The 23,633-nt window shown below is 44.3% G+C and overlaps 1 protein-coding gene across 3 annotated transcripts in view; it reads left to right on the top strand.

The window, feature by feature from the left end:
* ATP6V1C2 (ATPase H+ transporting V1 subunit C2) overlaps positions 1-23,633 on the top strand; it is a 54,008-nt gene continuing 30,375 nt past the window's right edge. For 2 of the 3 annotated variants that reach the window (XM_057558220.1, XM_057558219.1), the window contains exons 1-3: positions 1-72; positions 1,246-1,400; positions 3,690-3,757. In XM_057558220.1, coding sequence (XP_057414203.1) covers positions 1,272-1,400; positions 3,690-3,757 — 197 coding nt within the window. In that variant the 5' untranslated portion in view covers positions 1-72; positions 1,246-1,271. Of the gene's footprint in view, positions 73-109; positions 191-1,245; positions 1,401-3,689; positions 3,758-23,633 lie in introns of those variants that run through there. The other variant, XM_007195651.2, reaches the window with a different exon arrangement.

Genomic DNA, 23,633 nt, shown 5'->3' with positions numbered 1-23,633 from the left:
CTCCCGGGAGCCGGCCGTGCGCTCCGGGCCCGCGCCAGCCCGCCCCCTGCCCGCGAGGCCCGCGGGCTCCCGGTAAGGACGCGCGGCGGGTCGGGGGCCCGAGGCGGCGTGGGGAGAGGTCGCGCGTCGCAACCGGGGGCCCAGCTCGAGCCGCCCGCGTCGCTTTGGTCCCCGCTTCGCCTCGGCCCAGGTGCGCCGTCCAGGGCCGAGCCTTCTTCGTGGGAACCGGGGAACCGGCGTCTCTGCTGCGCCCTCCCAGGGGCCGGGCAGGTGGCATCTCCCCAGGTTCTGCGCAGGGCCAGTTTGTCCCCAGGCCATCAGCGGTCAAGTGCGAAAGGAACTGCGTTCGGCGTGCGCAGGGTTAGGAGGGACTAAGATTGCCTTGGAGTGGCGTGAGACGGGGGTAAACAAGGAGAGCTTGTACGATGGGTCTCTGGCTATTATCCTGGTTTTTTCGTAGCCACCCGGAGACGTTTTGGGAGGCGATGGAAGGGAGAAACAGGCCGAGGGGAGAGAGGTGTGGGTGTGTACACGTTTGAATAAGCATGGCTAATCGACTTTAGACGCTGGACAGAAAGTCCCAGCCGGACCCAGCGCGTTACCCACCTCTGCAGAATAGACACCTAGTCTTGTGGAAAAACGACTCTAATAGCCCCCTTACCTTCCCTCTCCCCTCCTTATTTTATAAAGAAAGGGGTTCTTCTGAAGTCGTTGTAAAGCTAGCTCCAGTCTCAAGGTTGCTCAGTTAATATCTGGGTTTGCCCAGCCTGCCCATTGTGGAACTGCCTCCTTGTCTGGTTCCTGCCTCACCATCCCTCTAACCCCCCAATCCTACATCCCTGGAGATGCAGCCTGGAAGGGAGAAGAACAGTCCAGAAGGTGCCCAAGTCCAGCTTACTGGCCCCCATTTTATGATGCCAGGAATGGGTTTTTCGCTGAAGTAGGAGGGACAGCAATCACACTCCCCTCCTCCTTCTCTCCTCAAAACCAGTCAGAACCACCCTGGGAAGGAGGGTCCTTGGGAGTCTTTACGAAGACCTGAGGGCTTTCCAAGTGGAGATAAGCTTTGGGCAGATGGCTGTCCTTGGAACTGTAGAATCTGAACTGGAAGGTCAAAGGGGGAAGGAATGGGAAATGGGAAGAGTGGAGAGGATTAATTCTGAGGGAAGGGAGTGGTGAACAGGTAGAGATATTTGACACTTCTCTCCTGTTTCTGTCTGTGTATGTTGCTGTGGTTCTGGTCAGTAACTGGATAAAAGAAGACTGGAAACATGTCCGAGTTTTGGTTAATTTCTGCCCCTGGAGATAAGGAAAATTTACAAGCGCTGGAGAGGATGAATACAGTAACCTCCAAGTCAAACCTGTCTTATAACACCAAATTCACGATTCCTGATTTCAAGGTAAAATACCTCAGGAGGAGGAAGGAGGTGATGGGCTGGGGTGGGGTGGGTGTCTTCTGGAAAGCCAAGGAGAAAACAACAGGGCAACGGCACCAATGCTGAGGATCAGCCTGGCTGTGAAGCTGGACGGGGGGACTGGTCTGGATGGGACTTCACGAATAGCCCCAAATTAACTGTGATGCTTGTGGACTTAGAGCCACAGGACAGAATGAGAGGGAGACAAGGGTGCGGCTAGCAGTGTCTTCAAAAAGTGGAAAGAGTGTCTTAAACACACTTGGGTCCTCATTGAGTTCTCAGATTCTTCCTGTTTTATCTTCACCATCTAAGAAGACCAACAATATACTTTAAATGTGCAGGCTTGGAGAGGTTCATCCTTTTTTTAAAAAATTTTTGGCTGCTCGTGGGCTTTCTCTAGTTGCAGCGAGTGGGGGCTACTCTTCATTGCAGTGCTCGTGCTTCTCATTGCAGTGGCTTCTCTTGTTGTGGAGCACAGGCTCTAGGCACACGGGCTTCAGTAGTTGTGGCACGCAGGCTCAGCAGTTGTGGTACATGGGCTTAGTTGCTCCGTGGCATGTGGGATCTTCCTGGACCAGGGCTCAAACCCGTGTCCCCTGCATTGGCAGGTAGATTCTTAACCGCTGCGACACCAGGAAAGTCCAAGAGGTTCATCCTTGATTGTGTTCTTGAACTGGGAGCAGGGCAGGCAATCCAGCATCCCTCTGGTTCTGGTGGAGAGAGAAGGAAGGAGATTTAGTGACAACTGGGCAGATGGCAGAAAGAGATTTTATTTTATTTATTTATTTTTAAAATATTTATGTGGCTGCGCCGGATCTTAGTTGCAGCACGCGGGATCTTTAGTTGCAGCATGCGAACTCCTAGCTGTGGCATGCAAACTCCTAGCTGTGGCATGTGGGATCTAGTTCCCTGACCAGGGATCGAACCCAGGCCCACTGCATTGGGAACGCGGAGTCTTAGCCACTGGAGCACCAGGGAAGTCCCAGAAAGAGATTTTAAGATGAAACAAACATGGAAGAGGAGCAAGATATGTGCAATCTTCTTACTTCAAAAAGAGTGGACTTTTTGCCATGCTTCCTCCAAGGGGAAGAAGCCTAAGGCAGTCTCTCTGCCCTACAAATATGTCATGGATTCTGGAGGGATGGTGCTAAACGCCCAGAGGTGGCTCTTCTAGTAAACTGAGGTGTAATCCTCTTTCAAACCTCAGTTTGCCCCTCTGGCTTTTTTGCATAGTCGTTAATGATGCTACTACATTTGCTAGTGTTTGTGGAGCGGTATGCTGGGGGCCAGGCTCTTTTAGCGTATCTTCCTGAATCCTCACAACTCCCACTTTATAGATCAGGATGGGCTGAGAAAGGAGACCGGGGTTGTGGAGCTGGTAAGTGGCAACACTGGGTTCTGAACCCACATCTTGCTGATTTTTCAAACCTGCCATTGTTTGTCCAGGGTCAGATACTGTGAAGGTTAGTAAATTAAGCATCCCCTCACTGCTTACTACGTGTGAAGCGCTGTGCCAGACCCGAGGGTACAAAGATTAAAAAAAGACATGACTTCTGCCAAAAGTTGCTTAAAATTAAGTTGTCTGAAAAGAAACAACACTTACTAGGAATATCCAGACTTCATAGTTCCCTGATTACTTTTCAACATCTGATGGGTGGTTGATAATATGATAACAAACTTCTTCCTTCTGATTCTGTGAGTAGACCTTTAAATACAATTTTGGACACAGTAATAATTTCCACAAGAAACAGCTCGTCATAAGTAATCTGTAAAGAAAAGGACTTTAATGAATGAATGGGAGCAGGAGGAAAAGCTGCCCTTGCCCCAGTAAGATCATTGTTAATAACAACAGAGAGGACCAGAGATGGGGATTGGCTGGACTGCCTTGGAGAAGAAAGGCTTTCAGAAATGATGACATCCTTGACTTGCTTTCTGTCTCATTGCTTCCTTGGCTGTGGGGATTAATCCCCTGAAGAGCAGACTGCCATGCTTAGACGAAAATAAGCTGAGGGTAGACAACGACACAATCACTCCTTTCTACGGCAGAAATGACAGTTTACCCTGTTGGCCAAAAAAATAATAATAGTAACAATAATCATCATCCAAAAATCCACCGATTTCCCTTGAGAGCTCTTCTCAGTTTCCAGTTTCACCATTGACCAAGGACAACTGAGTCAAGATAGAAGAATTCCCTGCGCTATAGTTGAAACCCCGTGCCCCCCACCCCCGCCAGCTACAAAGCCTGAGCATCTAACTTCTCTCCGATCTTTCTAGGTGGGGACCTTGGATTCCCTTGTGGGCCTCTCTGATGAGTTGGGGAAACTCGATATCTTTGCTGAAAGGTAAAATATTTCTTATTTACTACATACAAGTGAGAATTTGACATTGTTGTCAGAGGACACAGTGCTCTTGCTTTGGCTGAGGCCATACTTGCCTAAACCCGGTCCTGGAAGTCACAGGAAGAGCCAGGGCAGGTCTCCGTGAGGGTGCCAGGTCCATAGCTGCACATGGGGTCCCTTGCGTAGTTTTGTTTGCTGAGGCAGAGTTTTTCTTAGGGGGCTGCCTTCAAAATGAAGAGGGCTACGGCAAAAGATGGCATGAGGTACTGAAAACACTTAGAAAAACAGTTGGTGCAGTTTTCCCCCCAAGGCTTTTAAGTTTTTTGTTTGGTTTTGTTTTTGTAGGAACATATGCACATAGTAAAAAATTCAGAGTACAAAGGAAAGCTATCCAGTGAAAATTGTTTTTCTTCTCACCTATTTTTCAGTTTCCTGTCCCCTCATTTTCCCTCTTTTAAGGCAATGTTATTATAATTTTTAGGAGAGCCTTCCAGAGACAGCCTGTACATGTACAAATAAATATGAACATATTCTTAAAAATAATTTTATACAAATGATAGCATATATTCTGCACCTTGCTTTTTCCCCTTAATCACATTTCTTAGAGATAGTTTGTCAGTCCGTAATTGCATTTTCAACATTTTTTAAAAATTTTTTAATCTTTTTTTTTAAATTTAATTTATTTATTTGGCTGTGTTGGGTCTCTGTTGCTGCACGCGGGCTTTCTCTAGTTGTGGCGAGCGGGGGCTACTCTTCCTTGCGGTGCGCGGGCTTCTCATTGCAGTGACTTCTCTTGTTTTGGAGCATGGGCTCTAGGCACGCGGGCTTCAGTAGTTGTGGCTCGCGGGCTCTAGAGCGCAGGCTCGGCAGTTGTGGCGCATGGGCTTAGTTGCTCTGCGGCATGTGGGATCTTCCCGGACCAGGGCTAGAACCCACGTCCCGTGCATTGGCAGGCGGATTCTCAAACACTGTGCCACCAGGGAAGTCCCCATATTACACATATTTTGTAACTTGCTTTTTTCCCTTCATATCTTGTTCTTTGGATCTAACCGTTAACTAGTCCACTGTAATGTTATACCATATGGATTTGCCATAATTTACCTTTTAGGTAGATTTTAAATAATAATACTTCCTTGTCTTGGTGAAGATGAAACTTGTTTAACAAGTGTTTTCACTTGGTTTTAAGAAAAACACAGGTGAGATAGGTGAGGAAAGAGTCTTCAGGGGCCAAGGCATATACCTACCAATCTGCATGACCAGGGGAGACCAGGGTTTGACTGCCTGAGCCTCTGTAGAGGGTTTCCTATTTTCAGGGCCTGTGGACATGTGCTTTTTACCTTCTCAGTGGAATGGTGATGTGCAAGCTGCTGCCTTTTCTGATGCATTTTTGTGGAAACTGGGTAATTAGGAGGTTCTAGTGATCATACTTTGAGGTTCCTAATCTGCAGCTTGGTGCCGTGGGCTAGAAATGAAGTTTTCTGTGTTCCAGTTGCTGTTCAGCCACCCATCGCCTGAGAATAAAAAGAATCCTTTGTTAGTAACATTTTGCTCTATGTGGGATGTTGGACTAACCACATAGAGGCAATCCTAATCACCAAGCAGTTTGCAGCTCACAGTCCTCGAGAAAGAAAACTAACCTTCACCTTTCTCATCTGTGAAATGGGACAGTAGCGATCATCTCTGTGCTTTCAGGGAAGAATGAAGGGGAGTGAAATCATGTTGAATCAAGAATGAGCAAATCCCAGGAAGTGTTCTATGAGAAACTAACATCCAAGAAAAAGTGGCTTGATCCCTAAATATCAGCTCCTTTCTTAGGCTGCTCTGCCCCATGGGGAGGTGGGTCTAACAGATACCGTGGAGGCCAGCCCACTGTCCTGGGCTGGAGATGCCTTTCCTCGGCAGCCCTGACAAACCACAGGATGAGGCTATGCAGTGAGGTGCTGCAGTGCTGGCTTCAGGGAAGTGCATTGTTAAAAAAAAAAAAAAAAAAGTGTGAATTGTTCTCAGGCCTGCTGCAGAAATGACAGCTAGCCAGCATTTTTATTTTTCTATACCTTTCTTTGCTACCAATTTTCTTCCCTGGTGCAAGTCCTTAACCTCTTTCTTATTCACCAAAGCCCCCTCTACCTCTAATAAAATTCTGTGATCTTGGATTATTATCACTTCCACTTTCCTTTTTTGTTTGTTTCTTTGTTTTTTTCAGTAAGCGTTTGTGTTTTGTCTGGTACCTATAGGTTGCACAAGTTACTTGTGTTTAAGAAAATGCGTGAGTAAGCCAAATTAAGGCTGTAATTGTGAAACAGATAACACCTGAATGAATTAAAGACTTTTTGTTTTTTTTTAAACAGGGTGCGGTATGGAAGAATGAAAATCACTGTGCATTGTTTTATTTTTTCCTTGTGGGTGTATATTCCCAAGAGCCTTCCTCTCAGGGGGAGAAGAAAAGCGGTGTGGTCTGAACACCCTGAAATTCTTATTTCTAGCATTTATCTAGTCTAGGGGTCAGATAACTTTTGTTCGGGGGTTCATGCTGGAGCTTGGGGTAAAATAATGGGATACACTAATAAAATACAGAGGTCAGCTTCAGTTAAAAGTACGCAGGTGTTATTGGATAAATAAATGCTAGCTGGGTATGTAACCCGGGCAGCGTAAACTTGTCAGCCCTGCTACTGGCCAGGAGAACAGAGAAGGATCAGGAGTTTTCAAGGTGTATTGTTTCCACATCCTTTTATTATTTATTTACTCGGTGCACTAGAGTGTTTTTCCACGTAGCTGGAAGGCAGCTTTTGCTTACTGGAGCCTTCCTTTTGTTTTTGATTTATTCCCCCATGCTGTCTTTGGTAATTTACTCTGTATTTGCACTGTAATTAACGAACTTTTGAGAAACCAGATGATTTTACCTTTAGAAGAGCCCTCCCTCCCTTTTTTTTTCCCCTTCTACGTTTGAGTCCTTCCCAGTATCTTAGCCTGTTTTGCAGTGCTGGTTAAAATATTACATTTCACTGGCACTTGGGCTGTCAGAGGCACCTCATGAGTTTCTCTGGTACTTTGGTGACTGTCAGCTGCCCCTGAGTGCATTACCTGGCTTGCGGAATAGCTGGTGGCTTTTCTTTATCCACATGGCTCCGTGAAGTTGACTGAGGGTTGGCTGATCAAAGATTCCATATGCCAGTGTGGCTGTCTGCTTAGTGATGCAAGTCTTAGGAAGTCGGTTCTTCTAAGGGCATTCTAAAGAGAAGCAAAAATATAATAAAAAAAAATTACCCAAGCTTCCCTTCTCTGTCACTGCAAGAGTATCAGGATGAGATTACCTGCATTGACGCAGTTTAGATTCACTGGAGAAGTATCAGTCGAACGCCTGTTTATTCTGTGTGCTGAGTCCTCAGGGCTGCTTGGTAGTCCCGCTGTGTGTGTGCTGACCTCCTGCGCTCTGGAATGACTGGCTTTCCCTATACCCCACTCGCCCCTGTTATCGCCTGCTAATCCTGTTCAGCTCCCCCAGACTCTCCTCTCACCCACACCCCCTGCCTTCAGACTTGCTGATTGACCCTCTCCTAGGACAACTGAGGGCACCCCCTTCTTCATAACACCCTCCATGGTGGCCTTGTACATTTTCTTGTGGGATCGTTTGATGACTGTCTGTCTTCCCAGCTAGACTGTAAGCTCCAGAAGACCAGCTGGATGAATGAACGGAAGAAAGAATCCTGGAATATTAGAGCTGAATGGGTCCTTAGAGATCTAATCGAACTCCTTCATGTTCCAGATGAGGAAACATGCCCAGAGAGAAGTTCCTAGAAAGAGCTGGGTGGGCTGGGGCAGTGGAGGGGGAATAGACCCTTGAACCAGATTCACTAATTCACCCAGTGTCCATCTGTGCCTACCCTTCCTCTAAGTGGTTCCCACCAGCGCCAACAGGACGCTTAATAGTATTTTTTAATACAGAGCTTGAAAAGTGTCTTATTTGTGTTTTATTCATTGCTCAGATAATTATTGTTGACACTTTAAAAAAGTAATATATTTACACATTAAAAAAAATCAAATGGTATAAAAAGGTACAAAAAGAAAATTGAAAGTTCCACTTTCACCCCAGTCGCTCTCCCCATAGGTAGCCATTAGGGTTTTGTGTGGTTCCTTCCCTGGTGAAAAAAGACAAAATGAAACACACACACACACACACACACACACACACACACACACATGCATGCACATTCATGATGCAACCCAATATTTACAAATTTTATTTCAAGATATCTACTTAGCACAAACAGATTTGCAAAGATCCTATTCATGATTCATTTCGGATTGCACTGAAATTAGCGGAGATTAACATTCTTAAAACTTTGAGTGTTTCCATGAGCACAGTTCATCTTTCAATTGACTTAGTTCTTTTTCTTTGTTCCTCTGGTAAAGCTTTAATGGTCTATTCAGAAGGTCCTGCAAAATATCTTATTTTTTCCCAAGTGTTACAGTTTTTATTTTGTTGCTATTGTAAATGAGATCTTTTCTTTAAATGCTTATTGTTTGTAAATAGGGATTTTTCACATTAACTTAATGAGGTGACAACTTATGGAATTTCTTTGTTGTTTCTAATGATTTTTCAGCTTATTTTCTAAGGTTTTTAGGCATGTGATCATATTATCTGTAAATGACAGTTTTTCCTGCTTTTCTCTCATTTTGTTTTCTTGCTTAATTGCAGAGGGTAGTAGCCCAGAAAAATGTTTAATTTGTCAGTGATGGTAGTGGACATCGTATTCTTGTTCCTGCCTTTAATTTGGATAATTTTAGTAGCTCACCATTAAATATCATTGAGCTCTTGTTTTTAAATATACTATTATCATGCTAAGGAAGTATCTGTTTCTGTTTTACTAAGAGTTTATCTGGAATAAGTATTGTAATTTTTTTCAAATTCCTTTTGTGGCATAAAATGAATTGGTCCTATGTTGTTTCTTTTTTTTTCCTTGACCTCAATATGGTATATTTATTAATAGATATCATAATTATTGAATCATCCTTGCATTCCAAGGAGAAACCCTACTTGGGATGTTGAACTCTGTTTGCTAATGTTGTAAGATTTTGCATCAGTAATCATGAATAACAATAATACTAACATCATAATGTTATCATAACATAATGATAGTTAACATTTATTGAATGCCTACTCTGTGACAGCCCAGAGATTCAATAACTGATGAAGCTAAAGTTAGAGGCCAGGGATTCTGGCTGCAGAGTCCTCATTCTTTTTTTTTTTTTTTCTTTTTGAATCTCATTCCTTTATTCTAGCTCAAGCTTTGTCTCCTGAAATGTAACTCTTTGATTTTTTTTTTTAACATCTTTATTGGGTATAATTGCTTTACAATGGTGTGTTAGTTTCTGCCAGAGTCCTCATTCTTAACCACAGTATTAAAATTGGTCTATTGTGTGACAGCACACGATTAAAAAGCCATATTAGCGTAAGAAAAATGGTGGCTTTGTAAGAAGAATTCGGAAGCTTTCCTTTTTTCTCCGTTCTCTCTACACTGTTCAAAATGACATCAACTGACCACATGGGACTTCTAAGCACTTGAGATGTGGCTAGTTTGAATCGAGATGTGTGAAGTTTAAAATACCCATCAGATTTTGAAGAACTTGTACGTACAAAAAAAAAAGGATGTAAAATATCTCATTAATATATTTTTATGTTGGTTACCTGTTAAAATAATAATATTTGGGATATTGGGTTACTTACATAAAATATGTTATTAAAATTAATTTAGTTGTTTTACTTTTTAAAATGTGGCTACTAGAAATTTTTGTATGTGTGGTTCAATTCTATTTCCATTGCACAGCACTGGGCTAGAGCTCTAGACAGCGCTTCTCAAACACACACATGAGTCCCCTGGGGGTCTTGACAAAATGCAGAGTCTGACTCAGTGTGTCTGGGCTGAGCCTGGGATTCTGCATTTTCCCAGGCTCCCAGTGATACCGGGGCTGCGGCAGGCCGCCCTTGGCATGGCACGGTCGAACAGGGGCTCTCAAAGTGTGTGAGTCAAGTCATCTGGAAGATTTGGTAAAACAGGTTTCTGGGCCCCCTCCAGAATTTCTGATGCAGTAGGTCTGACGTGGGGCCTGAGAACCTGCATTTCTGCAAGTTCTCAGGCGATGCTAATGCTGCTGTTTGTCCTGGCACCGTGATTGAGAACAGCTGCTTCATTTTAGTTTAGTTTTTTCTTATTAACATCTTAATTGGAGTATAATTGCTTTACAACGTTGTTAGTTTCTGCTGTATAACAAAGTGAATCAGCTATATGTATACATACATCCCCATATCCCCTCCCTCTTGCGTCTCCCTCCCACCCTCCCTATCCCACCCCTCTAGGTGGTCACAAAGCACCGAGCTGAGATCAGCTGCTTTAAATGGTACTGGGGTGATCCGTTTCTGGAAAGTTTAAAATATGTCATTGTGACGTATTGGGGCTTGCTGCATTTTTAGGAGTACTTCTATTCACAAAAATTTCCAGTATTCTCTTGGTTTTCTCTTTGGGAGAAGAGGTGTATGGATTTTGGTAAATTTCATTTTCCTAGAAAATAATTTATTACCATCAACTTTTCCAAGTTATTCGCATTGAGTTCGATATTGTTGTGAGTTTTATAATTGTCTCTTCTAATTTCTCATTTTTTGTGTGTGTGTGTGTGTGTGTGTGTTTTCTTTGATTAGGCTACCCAGCAGTTTTACCTATATCACTCTTTAAGAGAAGCAGCTTTTTTTCTCAATTTTTTAAAATCAATTTTACACTTTTCTGATTTCTAATTTTCACATTTCTGCATTTATCTTAGTTTCCTTCCTCTTGCTTTGCTTGGGTTTATTTTCCTGCTCTTTTCTGTGAAACATAACTGAGTTACATGCTGCATTCATTTATGTTCTTTTTTGTTTCATTCTGTAATGTTTAAGGCGATGGATTTTTCTCGGCATATTATGTAACTTTTGGAATTTTCATTATCATTTTTTTCTAGATGTTCTGCAAGTTTTTATTTATTTATTTATTTTTTCCACACACACACACACACACACACACTGTATTTTATTTTTACAAGAGATAAATAGACTGACACCAAGCATTGTACATGGATGACCACAACAAAAGCAACAATGATTGCAATTACCAAACATGAAACACACTCATACTATGTCATAATATTGACATTCAGTTCAGTAATCCTCCACTGTAACAGCTCCTTTACTTTGCAGTGAAAATTGATTTGTATATTCTTTGCCTCTGAGTCCTTGTGGGATTTTTTTTTTTTTTAATTCAGACAGAAAGTCACAAAAATTATACTCATCCTCATCAGTTCACTCAGTCCCATGTAATTAATTTTTTTTTTTCATCTTGATCTTTTGTTAGCACTTTTATGAGTTCATCAGTTTTTTTTTTTTTTAAAGGAATTCCTTTATTTTTATTTATGTATTTATTTATTTCTTTTTGGCTGTGTTGGGTCTTCGTTTCTGTGAGGGCTTTCTCCAGTTGCGGCAAGCAGGGACCACTCTTCATCGCGGTGCGCGGGCCTCTCACTATCGTGGCCTCTCTTGTTGCGGAGCACCGGCTCCAGACACGCAGGCTCAGTAGTTGTGGCTCACGGGCCCAGTTGCTCCGCGGCATGTGGGATCTTCCCAGACCAGGGCTCGAACCCGTGTCCCCTGCATTGGCAGGCAGATTCTCAACCACTGCGCCACCAGGGAAGCCCCATCAGTTTTTCATTAGAGTTCTGAAAATGCTTATTCATTCAGTTCAGCAGTACAGTCAGTTACCAGAAACCTGTACTTGTCAGAGTTTTTAAATGCTTTTTAAAATTTCTGGACTGTTGAGTTTTTTTGTTGTTTCTGTTTTCGTTTTTCACTTCTAATTCTATTGCTTTGTTGTTAGAGAATAAAATAAGTGCTATTTCTACCTTTGGGAATTTGAAGTTTTCTTTGCTGCTTTTTCTAAGTGTTGCATGGGTGCCTGAGATGGGTGTGGTCTCTTGTTTTCATTGTATAGAGTTGATACATGTCTGTTGGACCCACAGTATCAATGATTTTCATATCTGCTGGGTCCATGTTTCTAATCTTGATGCACTTTGCTGCTCTTACTGCTGGATCATAAAGGTCTGTGACAGTTATGACTCCACTGAGGGTTGCCCCTTGATGTTCTCTAGAGTCTCTGTTATATTGTTCCCTGTCTTGAGTCCACACCACGTGCTGGTTGTCACGTCCCTGTTTTGCTAGGGGCCATTCTTTGATTGCCCGTTGTATGCCAGGCACTGTATTAGGCACCTTCCATTTCTCTATTTCCTCATGCGATCTTCACCACAGTGCCAGGAGCTGGGTGAATATCCCCACGTTCTAGATGAGAACATTGATGTTCTCAGAGTTAAGTCACTCACTGTGCAGGGTCATAGCTGATGTGTGTCAGGCCTTCACTGGTCCCCCTGCTTCTCTCCCTTCCTGGCAGATGACGGTTAACTTCTCTCCCGCCCGCCCTGCCTTCATCCCCTCCTTCAAGCCCTGCTGGGATAGTCTCTGCTGTGACAGCCCCCAACCAGCTCCCAGCAGTTCTCACCAAAGCAGAAGTCCCACCTGCAGGGAAGGAGGGAGTGTTGATTTCTGTGCAGGAGGCAACTGGCCAGCACCAGCCTCAGGCAACATTGTGAAACTCACAGAGTGATTCTTTGGAGGTTAAATTTAGTATCAGGCCCTTCCTTTTTATTTATTTATTTTCTTTATTTTTTTGGCTGCGTCAGGTCTTTGTTGCGGCCTGCGGGCTTCTCTCTAGCTGTGGTGTGCGGGTTTTCTCTTCTCTAGCTGAGGCGCACGAGCTCAGTAGTTGTGGTGCGCAGGCTGAGTTGCCCTGCGGTGTGTGGTATCTTATCTCCCCGACCAGGGATCAAACCCCCATCCCCTGAATTGGAAGACGGATTCTTTACCACTGGACCACCAGGGAAGTCCCCCCTTCCATTTTAGACCTGGATCAGCTCCTGGGAGCCACGGCTCCACTGTTCTCCAGACCTCAGCCCAGTCCTGTCCACACAGCACTCTTCACGCCTTACGTAGATGGCAGCCACTTAGACTTATTTTCAGAGGCTTAAGGGGCAGCTTTAAATGGTTCTTTTTTGGCATTGGCTTTATGTCCGAGGTTAATAACATGCTCAACGGACAGCTTATATGTTTCCATTCTCCTCTTACGTGGTCTATCCCACCTTAGTCAAAGGCTCCCGGGGCCCAGGTACCGAGCAAACAGTCTGGGCCCCTCCTTCCTGACCCTCCACTTGAGACCCCAGTGAGGACCGAGCCCCGTGGCCTCCGCCTCCCAAACCTGTCCTGTTTCCGTCCACTCCCTCTGCCTTCATCCAAACCACCTTCTTCTCGTTCTGTACTTTTGCACCAAACTCCTGACCCAGGCCCCCCACCTGCCACCTCCCCTTTGAAGGGTGGGCTCCCTGTCGTCATCCCATCTCAGTTGGAATGTCACCCCCTCCAGAGGCCTTCTGGGGGCTAGCAGCCAGCCGAGCCCCTCTAGGGCACCCTATTTTAGTTCTCTGCCTTCCACACTCCCCTGTTTAACACTCTCCTTGTTTGTCTTTGTGTGCGTCTTGTAGAAGCAGGGACGGTATTTCTGGGCGCAGCTCCTAGAGCAGCGCCTGGCTCAGAGTGTGTGCTGAATTGCTGAATATTTTCTGGTACACGTCCATCTCACAGTAGTGGGTCTCCTCTTCTAGCACCTGTACCATCTCCTGGGGAGCTTAAAAAATTTACAGGTTCTGGGGCACCACCTCCAGGGATGCTGATTGGGTCCGGTCGGGGTAGGGCCTAGGAATCTGCATTTTAAATGGGACCTCTGGGTGATCCTGAGGCAGGTGGGCTTCCGACTTTGAGGACCGGTGTTAGTAATAGCACTTACACAGCTATTAGCCCGTTGGATCCTAACGTACTTCTAGAAGCATGTCTTAAGGCCAGGGATTCTAAATTTATCCTTAAAAGCTTATAACAAAGTTTTTTTATTTGTTTTTGTGTGTGTGTGTGTGTGTGTGTGTGTGGTTTTTTGTTTGTTTGTTTGTGAACAGGTAATACATTCACATGCATCAAAGATAAAAACAATATAAAAGGCTCCACATGAGAAGTGTCCCTTATGCTCTCCCCATCCAACTCCCTCCTCAGCCCCCACTTAGGAAGCTGATTGTATGAATCGCTTGGATACATTTCTGGTCCTTCTTTATGCAAATACAGGCAAATTCCAGCATAGATTTTTATTTCTCCCCTTTTCAAATACAAAGTAGTAATCCACGTGTTTAGCATCTTGCTTCTTTTTCACTTAACAATATATCCTGGGAGATTTTTCTTGTCAGTACATAGAGAGCCTTCTCGGTTTTAAGCTACCTTGCGTTCCACATGGGGGAGGTATCATAGTTTATTAACCAGCCCTAGAGGTTGACACTTGGCTTGTTTACTTTTATGGGGAAGGAGGCCGTTACCAACAGTGCTGCAGGGTGTAATCTTGCTCCAACATCATTCCTTTGCACATATAATTGTGCAGGTGTATCTGCAGGATGAATTCTCAGAAGCAAATTGCTGGATCCCGGGGTCATATGCCTTTGTAGTTTTATGGATGTTGTCAGATTTCTCTGACCATTTTGCATTTCCACTAGCAATGAAATTAAGGAGTCCCCATTTTCCTACAATCTTTCTAATCAAGTATGCTGTCAAATTTGGGGGTTTTTACGAACCTGATAGGTAAGAAATGGTACCTCAGTGTAGTGTAGGCTTTTTTTTTTTTAAACGGCTTTATTTAGATGTAAATGATGTACAACAAATGGCAAATTTTTAAAGTGTACATTTCGAATGATGAGATTTGACATATATACATCAGTGAAACCATCACCACAGTCAAGATAGAACACATCTGTTATCCCCCAAAAGTTCCTTGTGCCACCTCCTCAACACTAATCTGCTTTCTGTCACTATAAGAGTGTGCATGTGTTTTAGAACTCTTTTTTTTAATATAAATTTATTTATTTATTTATTTTTGGCTGCATTGGGTCTTTGTGGCTGCGTGCGGGCTTTCTCTAAGTTGTATTGAGTGGGGAGTTTCTCTTCATTGCAGTGCGCAGGCTTCTCATTTCTGTGGCTTCTCTTGTTGCAGAACATGGACTCTAGGCGGGTGGGCTTCAGTAGTTGTGGCACACGGGTTCAGTAGTTGTGGCTCACGGGCTCTAGAGCGCTGGCCCTGTAGTTGTGGTGCATGGGCTTAGTTGCTCCACAGCATGTGTGATCTTCCCAGACCAGGGCTCGAACCTGTGTTCCCTGCATTGGCAGGCGGATTCCTAACCACTGCGCCACCAGGGAAGTCCTAGTACTTTTATGTAAATGGAATGGTATAGTATGTACTCTGTTTTTTTGGTTTGTTTTTTCCCTTCTGTATCATTATTTGAGATTTATCGATGTTGTGGTGTGCATATTAATAGTTTTTTTTTTTTTTTACTGCTGAGTAGTATTCCATTTTATGGATAAGCCACAATTTATTCACCCATTGGAGGACATTTAGATAGTTTCCAGTTTTGGACTATTTAAGTTGTTATGAATATCCATGTACCGTTTTTGTATTGACATAGTTTTCATTTCTCTTGGGTAAATACCTATTCCTTGAGGCAGCTAGGTTCTTGGTACCCAAAGTGTGAGTGCATACCTCCCCTTTGACCCTCAAACCTTTGCATTGCTTCCTGACCCTGTGGGATGGTAGTGGCTTGGATGAGGGCCAGTTTAGGACCCTCTAAAGCATGGGGTCCCAGGGCATGGCCCCCTTGCCATGGACTAAGCTTGATATTACAGCTGCATTGAGTATTACTATTTTGTAGACATAAGGGATACTGATTTTTTTTTTTTTGGCCGTGCTGCGGCCCGCGGGATCTTAGTTCCCTGACCAGGGATTGAACCCTGTCCCTCTGCAATGGAAGCGTGGAGTCCTAATCACTGGACCACCAGGAATTCTCAGGAATACTGATTTATTTTTTTAAAGAAATGCCCATTCTTTGAAAAGTTCACATTCTGGGAGATGAGGCAGCAGAGTAAAGCAAACGTCTGGATCCTATAGGTGGCACGTGAGTGAAGCAGGAGAGACTGGGGACCATGGTGGCTCTGAGGAGCATTGGACTGATTTCTTGCTTCACATCCTAAGGCACTTATCCAGCTAGCCAGCCAGGATTTGCTGGGCGTCTGTGTGTTTTCTAGGAGCCACTGTATTTTTGCTTGAGCTGATGATAGTTCAATTAATGAGTTTTCAGAGATCTGTTTGTTTAGTGGTGACCAGATGAGGAAACCAGCACCTTAGCAGAGTGATAATTTATGTGATGGAGGGAGGGTCCTGGTGTAAGCCCCCTGGGGGCAACAACTGTGGTGTGTTTGTTCACTGCTGTTTCCCATAACATTGCCTGGTGCATAACGGATACAGTATGTTTTTGCTGAGTGTGGGAAGCAACAATTTTTTTTTTTAATGGTAGTTGTTTTTTTAATTGGGGTACAGTTGATTTACAATGCTGTGTTAGTTTCAGGTGTGCAGCAGAGGAAGCAACGTGTTGTGGGTGGAGATGTTCTCCGACTCTCAGTTGTACAACATTTGTTAGGGTTGACTTGCCTTGAGGAGGGGGCACTTGGGCTGTTATAAAGGGTGAGTAGCGTCCAGGTAGCTTCAGAAGGCTGGCCTGGGAAGGGCAAGGGAGGGGAAGAGGGTGGAGAAAGAGGAGGCCGGACAGGGAGGGGTGTTCCTTGTAAACTCTGCTAAGGAGTTGGAACGTCAATATTTGAACTTCTTGGGAAACCAATGCTAGAGTTGAAGCAATACGATGGCATGCTAAAATGTGTATTTTTAGAGATCCCTCTGGCTGCCATGGGAGGGAGGGGCAGGAGGAGGCCAGATTGGGAGAGGCAAGGAAAGCACACAGGAGGCTGTTGAAGGAAACCTGGACAAAGATGGCATGACCTGCCTGGGACAGCAACCCAGGGCAGGGCTTGGACAGATTTCTGGTAACTGTAAAATATAGTGGTGATGGGAAAAAAGGGGGTAGAGCCAAGGAACTTTGGGGGAGGCGGCGACATCCAGCATAAATGACCAAACCAGACCTTGACATTCTCCACGCTGGGTCTCCACCCTCGAAGCCAAGAAAAAGGCTGAGACATTTTTTTATAAAATTGAGATATAATTCAACACTGCAGTATTCATCCCCTTAATGTATAAAATTCATTTGTCTCTAGTATATTTACAAAGTAGCCCAGCCATTGCCACTGCCTAATTCCAGAATGTCGCCATCATCCCCAAAGGATGATTTGTACCCATGGCCGTCCCCTCCCAAGGAGCGTCAAGCCATCCTAGAGGCCTTGTTTTTGTCCTGGTCAGCTCCCAAGGAGCTGTGTGACCTCAGGCAAGTCCCCACCTTGCCTTGGTCCCTGAAGGCCCTTCCAGCTGTGACCCCATGTGATGATTCTGGGTGGGCAAATTATGTTATGGTCATACTTCCATGGCTCTAAAGTAATGTTAAAGATTTTTTAATGGCGGGGCTGGGCTTGTTTCATTTTATTTTTTATGGCAATAAAACACAGATGATTCTACTATAATTAACACCCTAATTAGCATCTTAGCGTAAATCTTTGTCTTCATTTTTGGTTACCTCCTAAAGTTGCACTTCCGAAAGTGAAATTACAGGTTCAAAGGATGTAGAAATATTTAAGGTTGCTTGTACACATTGCTAAATTGTTTTCCAACGAGGTCGCAAGAACGTGCCGTTTTATCAGACCCCCATTGATTCAGTGCCTTTAAAAAACGTTGTTCATGTCCCTGGCAAAATGAAAATGATGTATGATTGTGTGAATGTGGATTTCTTGGATCACCAGCATGAGCAAGCACACTTTCGGGTGTTCCTGAGTCACCTGTCATCCCATTTTGTGATCTGCCATTTCTGGCCTTGACCCCTCCATCCCCTGGGAAGCCTGCAGGTGGTACCACTCTGGTGACACCCTTCACCTGTGAGCCCTGGGGCCCCTGCCGTTGGGCGTGGTGACCGGGCTACTTGGTGGGTTGACTTTTGGCAGACTCTCCGGAGCGTAGACAAATGTGTGCTGATGCTTAGGGAGCTAACTGCCCGATTATTCCTAAAAGACCCCGGAGCATTTCGGTACCACTTCAGAGCAAGTAGCCTTGCTCTCCTCCACGTTCCACTAGGGGGCAAATTTTCTCTGAAGGTAGGTTGACTTTTTTTTTTTTTATTTTGGCAGCAGCACGTGGGTTCTTAGTTCTCCAACCAGGGATCGAACCCGTGCCCCCTGCAGTGGAAGCACAGAGTCCTAACCACTGGACCGCCAGGGAAGTCCTGGCAGGTTGGGTTTTTGGAGAGGACCAAGAATTTCTATGCTGTGCTGTGGGCAAGTTGAGCTGCACAAAGCCAACCTGGCCAGAACCAATTCTGTTCTGAGTGATGGTGGCAGGGGGCGGGGTGACTTAACTGAGTGGCATTCCCCTAAAGGTGGAAATATTTGTCTATTTCTGAAACGGAGTTTCTGAGAATCCAGGGCAGAATTCAAAGTAAGCTGTAAATGGGGCCAGAGTCCCCAGAGCAGGGACCTCCCAGAGACCTCACTGGATCTTGTTTTTTCTAAAACGAAAGTCACTGAATTGCTCTCCTCACATTTTCCTGATGACTTTGCTGCGGGACATGTCCCTTGGCTGAGGAGGAAGCAGAGAGACAAAGGAGCGGGTGAGGTGCCCAGGGGCTCCTGAGTCACCAGAGGAGCAGTGGGGAGCAGACTGCCTACCTGTGTGGAAGCTTCTGGACCTGACTGCTCAGGGCCGCCGTGTGGCTGCAGAGGGAGGCTGGGCCTGCGGTGGCACCTTTACCTTGACTCTGAGGCCAGTTAGCGCTGAGGGAGGGGCTTGGGGTTTGGGTCCCCCGTAGCGGGGCACGTCAATCCCAGGTGCGCTGCCAGCAGCTGGTGTGGAGGATGGAGACTTGCTTTAGAGGCTGGGGTGCAGGACTGGTACTAGCTGAGGCTGCGGCCACCAGCAGAGGGCCAGGGGCCAGGGCCGGGGGGAGTCTCTTGGCCTCCCCGAATCTGTTTCCTCAGCTCCTGGGGGCTTCTCCTCCTCCTTTGTCCTGAGGATTCAGATGTATCTGTGCCAAGGGCCCTTCTGAGGACCGAGGGCAGCTCACTTGACGGAGCCGCTGTTACCCTTGCTTCAGACCCTATGGGAACTCCCTCTTCCCTCCCTGTCACCTGTTGGCCCTCTCCCCCAGGCTCGGGGTCCTTTCTGAAAACCAGACCCACCTTAGTCTTCTCTGCCTGAATTATCCAGAAATCCCAAGGGAGGGGGGGGGGATGCCCTCTTTCATGTCCCGTAGACTTGCGCTCAGGACTTCGGAACCTGACAGCCGTGCTCTCTTTATGAGAGAACTGGGTATAGGAGACCCAGCCCTTCCCACAGAGCAGGGGGAGAGGCAGGTGGGTACAGATCGCACAGCTGAGGCGGAGCGCCCTGATGGAAGTGTGGCCCACAGGGATGCTTTGCTGCGCACAGTTTGGCGTGGAGACACCATTTAGGAAGCATTTCGTCTGTGCTTGAGCCCTGGGGTAGCTGGACTCAGGTGAGCGGGGATCAGCCCCCTCCTCCGCTTCCACCTGCCCCGGCTGCTCCTTCCCACCCGCAGACCTGGGCCTGGAAAAGCCCTGAGGCCCTGCACGCCACACGGCCAGATGAGATTGCAGGAGGAGAGGCGGTAGACAACAGAGATCTCAGGAACACCTGCCTAGCTGTGCTCTTAGCTCTGGAGCCATCATATACCCCAAGGGGCAGCAGGAATTCGGGGCCCCCTTGGAGCCCAGGGTGCAGAAATCAGCAGTGCTCAAGGTGCCCCAGAGTATTTGTAGAAAGGGAGGACAGGGTGTTTCTGTCACCTACTCGGCCACAGGCATCTCCGTCTTTCCTGACTCTTATCCCTGCCATTCCAGGTCTCCGGATTCTGCCTGCTCAGCTCCTGAAGGCCTCCTTCCTTCTCAGTTCCCTACCTGCCCCGCCTCACACCCGGGTGATGCCTTCCCCCGCCCCCATCTTACTCATTCTCCCTGTGCGGGCTCCCCAGATGACTGCCAGGGTATCAGCAGTTAATTTGAAAGAACTGTTAACGGGCTGTGCCCAGGTAGCATGCTTTTGACTTATTCCTTTATTAGTTTCTTGCTTTGTGTATTTGCAAGACCATTATTGGTCATTTTATTATTAATACATAATCATGCTGGTTTTTTTAAGTCCAAATTCCACCTCTGCAGTCCCACTCCTGAAAGGACACCATTTCCACAATTTATTGCGAATCTGTATAGACTTTTCTATACATAGTACAAGTTTGAGTTTTTATGTCTTTTGCTTTTTACAAAAATGTGGTCATAACTATAGATACTGTTTATTATTTGCCTTTTTTTCCTTTTATTCCGTGATGTACAACCTTTCATGGCAATCTGTGAGAGACCTCCCTCATTGCTTTTTGTTTGTTAGTTTGTTAATTTTTTGGCCATGCGACGTGGCATGCGGGATCTCAGTTCCCCAATCAGGGATCGAACCCGCCCCCCCTGCAGTGGGAGTGCTGAGTCTTAATCAATGGACCGCCAGGGAAGTCCCTCTGCCTCATTGTTTTTTAGAGATTCCTTGGTGATCCGTTATATCAGCTGGGTCCCCTATTGATAACATTGAGATGACTTCCTGTCTTCTGCAATTACAGACCATGCCACAGCCCACATCCTTGTGTATACGGTTTTTTGCGCAGGAGCCGGTGTATCAGAAGGGCCAATTCCTAGAAGTAGAATTGCTGGGCAAAAATATCTGTGTGTTAAAAACGTTTGATTGATATTCTGAAAATAACTGTCTTTTAAAGCTGTTCATTTGACACGCCATGTCAACAGGGCGTTGGTATTCCCGTTTCCTAGAGTATTTGCCAGTGCTGAAATTATAAATCTTTTTACTATGCCCATCTGGTAAGTGAAAAGTGCTTTATCACAGCAAGTGAGGTTAAGCTTTTATCCTGATGTTTATGGGTGATTTTTTTTTTAACCAGGCCTCCTCACCATCAGTGTTGACTGGTGATTTTGAGCCCTTTTCAGTGCTTGTTGGCCATTTGTATATCTCCTTTGGAGAAATGTCTATTCAAGTCTTATGCCCATTTTTGAATGAAGTTGTTTGTTTTTATGTTGTGATTTTTAGGGATTCTCTATATATTCTGAATATTAATCCCTTATCAGATGGTTTGTAATTTTTTTCTCTCATGCTGTGAGATGCCTTTTTATTCTGTTGATAATGTTTTTGATGCACTAAGTTTAAAATTTTTCATCAAGTCCAACTTGTATTTTTTTTTTCTTTTTTTGCCTGTGCTTTCGGTGTCATATTGAAGAAATCATTGCCTAATCCAATATCATTAAGTTTTTGCCTTGTGGTTTACTCCAAGCATTTTATGGTTTCAGGTCTTACATTTAGGTCTTTGATCCATTTTGAGTTAATTTTTATGTATGGTGTTAGGTAAGGGTTTAAATTAACTTCATTCTTTTACATGTGGGTATTCAGTTTTCCCAGCACTGTTTGTTGAAATAATTGTCCTTTCCCCATTGAATGCTGTTGGCACCTTTGTGAAAAATTGTTTGATCATATATGTGAGAGTTTATTTCTGGGATCTTTGTTCTATTCCATTGGTCTATATGTATGTCTATGCTAGTACCACACTGTTTTGATTACTGTAGGTTTGTAGTAAGTTTTGAAATCAAGAAGTATAAGTCCTTCAGCTTTATCCTTATTTCTTCAAATATTCTCTCTGCTCCTTTCTCTTCTTTTTCTGGGACTACCACAATGCATATGTTGGTCTACTTGATGGTGTCCCACAGGTTCCTTAGGCTCTGTTCACTTTTCTTCTGTCTTTTTTTTTTTTTTTTTTAAAGAGTTATTTTTTTATTGATTGATTGATTGATTGATTGATTGCTATGTTGGGTCTTCGTTTCTGTGTGAGGGCTGTCTCTAGTTGCGGCAAGCGGGGGCCACTCTTCATCGCGGTGCGCGGGTCTCTCACTATCGCGGCCTCTCTTGTTGCGGAGCACAGGCTCCAGACGCGCAGGCTCAGCAGTTGTGGCTCACGGGCCCAGTTGCTCCGCGGCATGTGGGATCCTCCCAGACCAGGGCGCGAACCCGTGTCCCCTGCATTAGCAGGCAGATTCTCAACCACTGCGCCACCAAGGAAGCCCCTCTTCTGTCTTTTTATTTCTGTTCCTCAGACTCAATAATTTCCAATGTCCTGTCCTCAATTCGCTGAGTCTTTCTTCTTCCGGCTCAATCTGCCTTTGAATCCCTCCAGTGAATTTTTTATTTCAGTTATTGTACTTTCCAGCTCCAGAATTTCTTTTCAGTTTCATGACATTACAGAAGTACATGGAAAGGGAAAAGTGCTGTTCTTGTACACACCAAGGTAACCAGTGTTAACAGTTTGGTGTCTCTTCTTTCAGGATTCTCATTTAGATGTATACTGACATATAATTTTTTAAAGTGGGATTGTATACTGTACATGCTTAAATATTTTTTGATGTTTTATTCTGAGCTAATTTCAAAGTTCCAGCAAAGTTGCTAGGCTATTCAAAGAATTTCCATATTCCCTTTACCACGTTTATCTTCTCTCACTCACTTTTTGTGAAGTCTCCTGGCAGTGAGTTGTAGATGTGATGTCCCATTACTTCTAGATACTTTAATATATATTTTCTAAAAACAAGGACCGTCACTAACATTATCCCCTACTACAATGATCAAAATCAGGAATACAGTAATATTATTTAGTCTACTGATTTTAGTTGGCTATCACCAATTATCTCAATAGTGGCCTTTATAACAAAAGAAAATCTCATATTTTTCTTAGATGATGGTAAACATTGAGATGTTTTTCACAATTGTCATGTCTCATTAGCCTCATTTAAACTGGAACAGTTATTCAGACTTTCTTTGACTTTTATGACATTGAGTTCTTTGATGAGCACAGGTCAGTTATTTTGTAAACTGCTCTTTAATTTGAACTCATCTGATGTTTCCTCATGATTAGATTCAGGTTACGTAATTTTGGCAGGACTATCCCAGAAGTGAAGTGATGTTCTTCTCAATGCATCATATCAGGAGAAACATGTTGTTCATCTTTCCCATTACTGGTGATTTGAACTTTGGTCACTTGATTAAGATAGTATCTGTTGGACTTCCCTGGCAGTCCAGTGGTTAAGACTCTGCACTTCCAATGCAGGGGGCATGGGTTCGATCCCTGGTTGGGAAACTAAGATCCCACATGCTGTGTGGCCAAAAAAAAAAAAGACAGTATCTGTTGTAAAAAAATATTTTTTCTTTTTTTTTAACAATTTCTAAAAATTGAATGTTAATTTACAATGTTGTGTTAGTTTCAGGTGTACAGCAAAGTAATTCAGTTTTATATATATATATATATATATATATATATATATATATATATATATTCTTTTTCAGATTCTTTTCCATTATAGGTTATTATAATGATGATTATATGTTATCCAATAAGATATTGAATATAGTTCCCTGTGTTATACAGTAGGTCCATGTTGTTTATCTATTTTATGTATAGTAGTAAGTATATATTAATCCCAAACTCCTAATTTATCTTTCTCCTCCCCCGCCCATTGTCCCCTTTGATAACCATGTTTGTTTTCTATGTCTGTGAGTCGGTTTCTGTTTCGTAAATAAGTTCATTTGTATCATTTTTTTTAGATTTCACATATAAATCTTTATCTGACTTACTTCACTTTATATGATAATCTCTAGGTCCATCCATGTTGCTGCAAAAGGCATTATTT

This window comes from Balaenoptera acutorostrata, chromosome 12 (genome assembly GCF_949987535.1).
Source record: "Balaenoptera acutorostrata chromosome 12, mBalAcu1.1, whole genome shotgun sequence".
NCBI classification, from domain to species: domain Eukaryota; kingdom Metazoa; phylum Chordata; class Mammalia; order Artiodactyla; family Balaenopteridae; genus Balaenoptera; species Balaenoptera acutorostrata.
The sequence above is the reverse complement of the archived record's forward strand: the minus strand, read 5'-3'. Positions and strand labels throughout refer to the sequence as shown.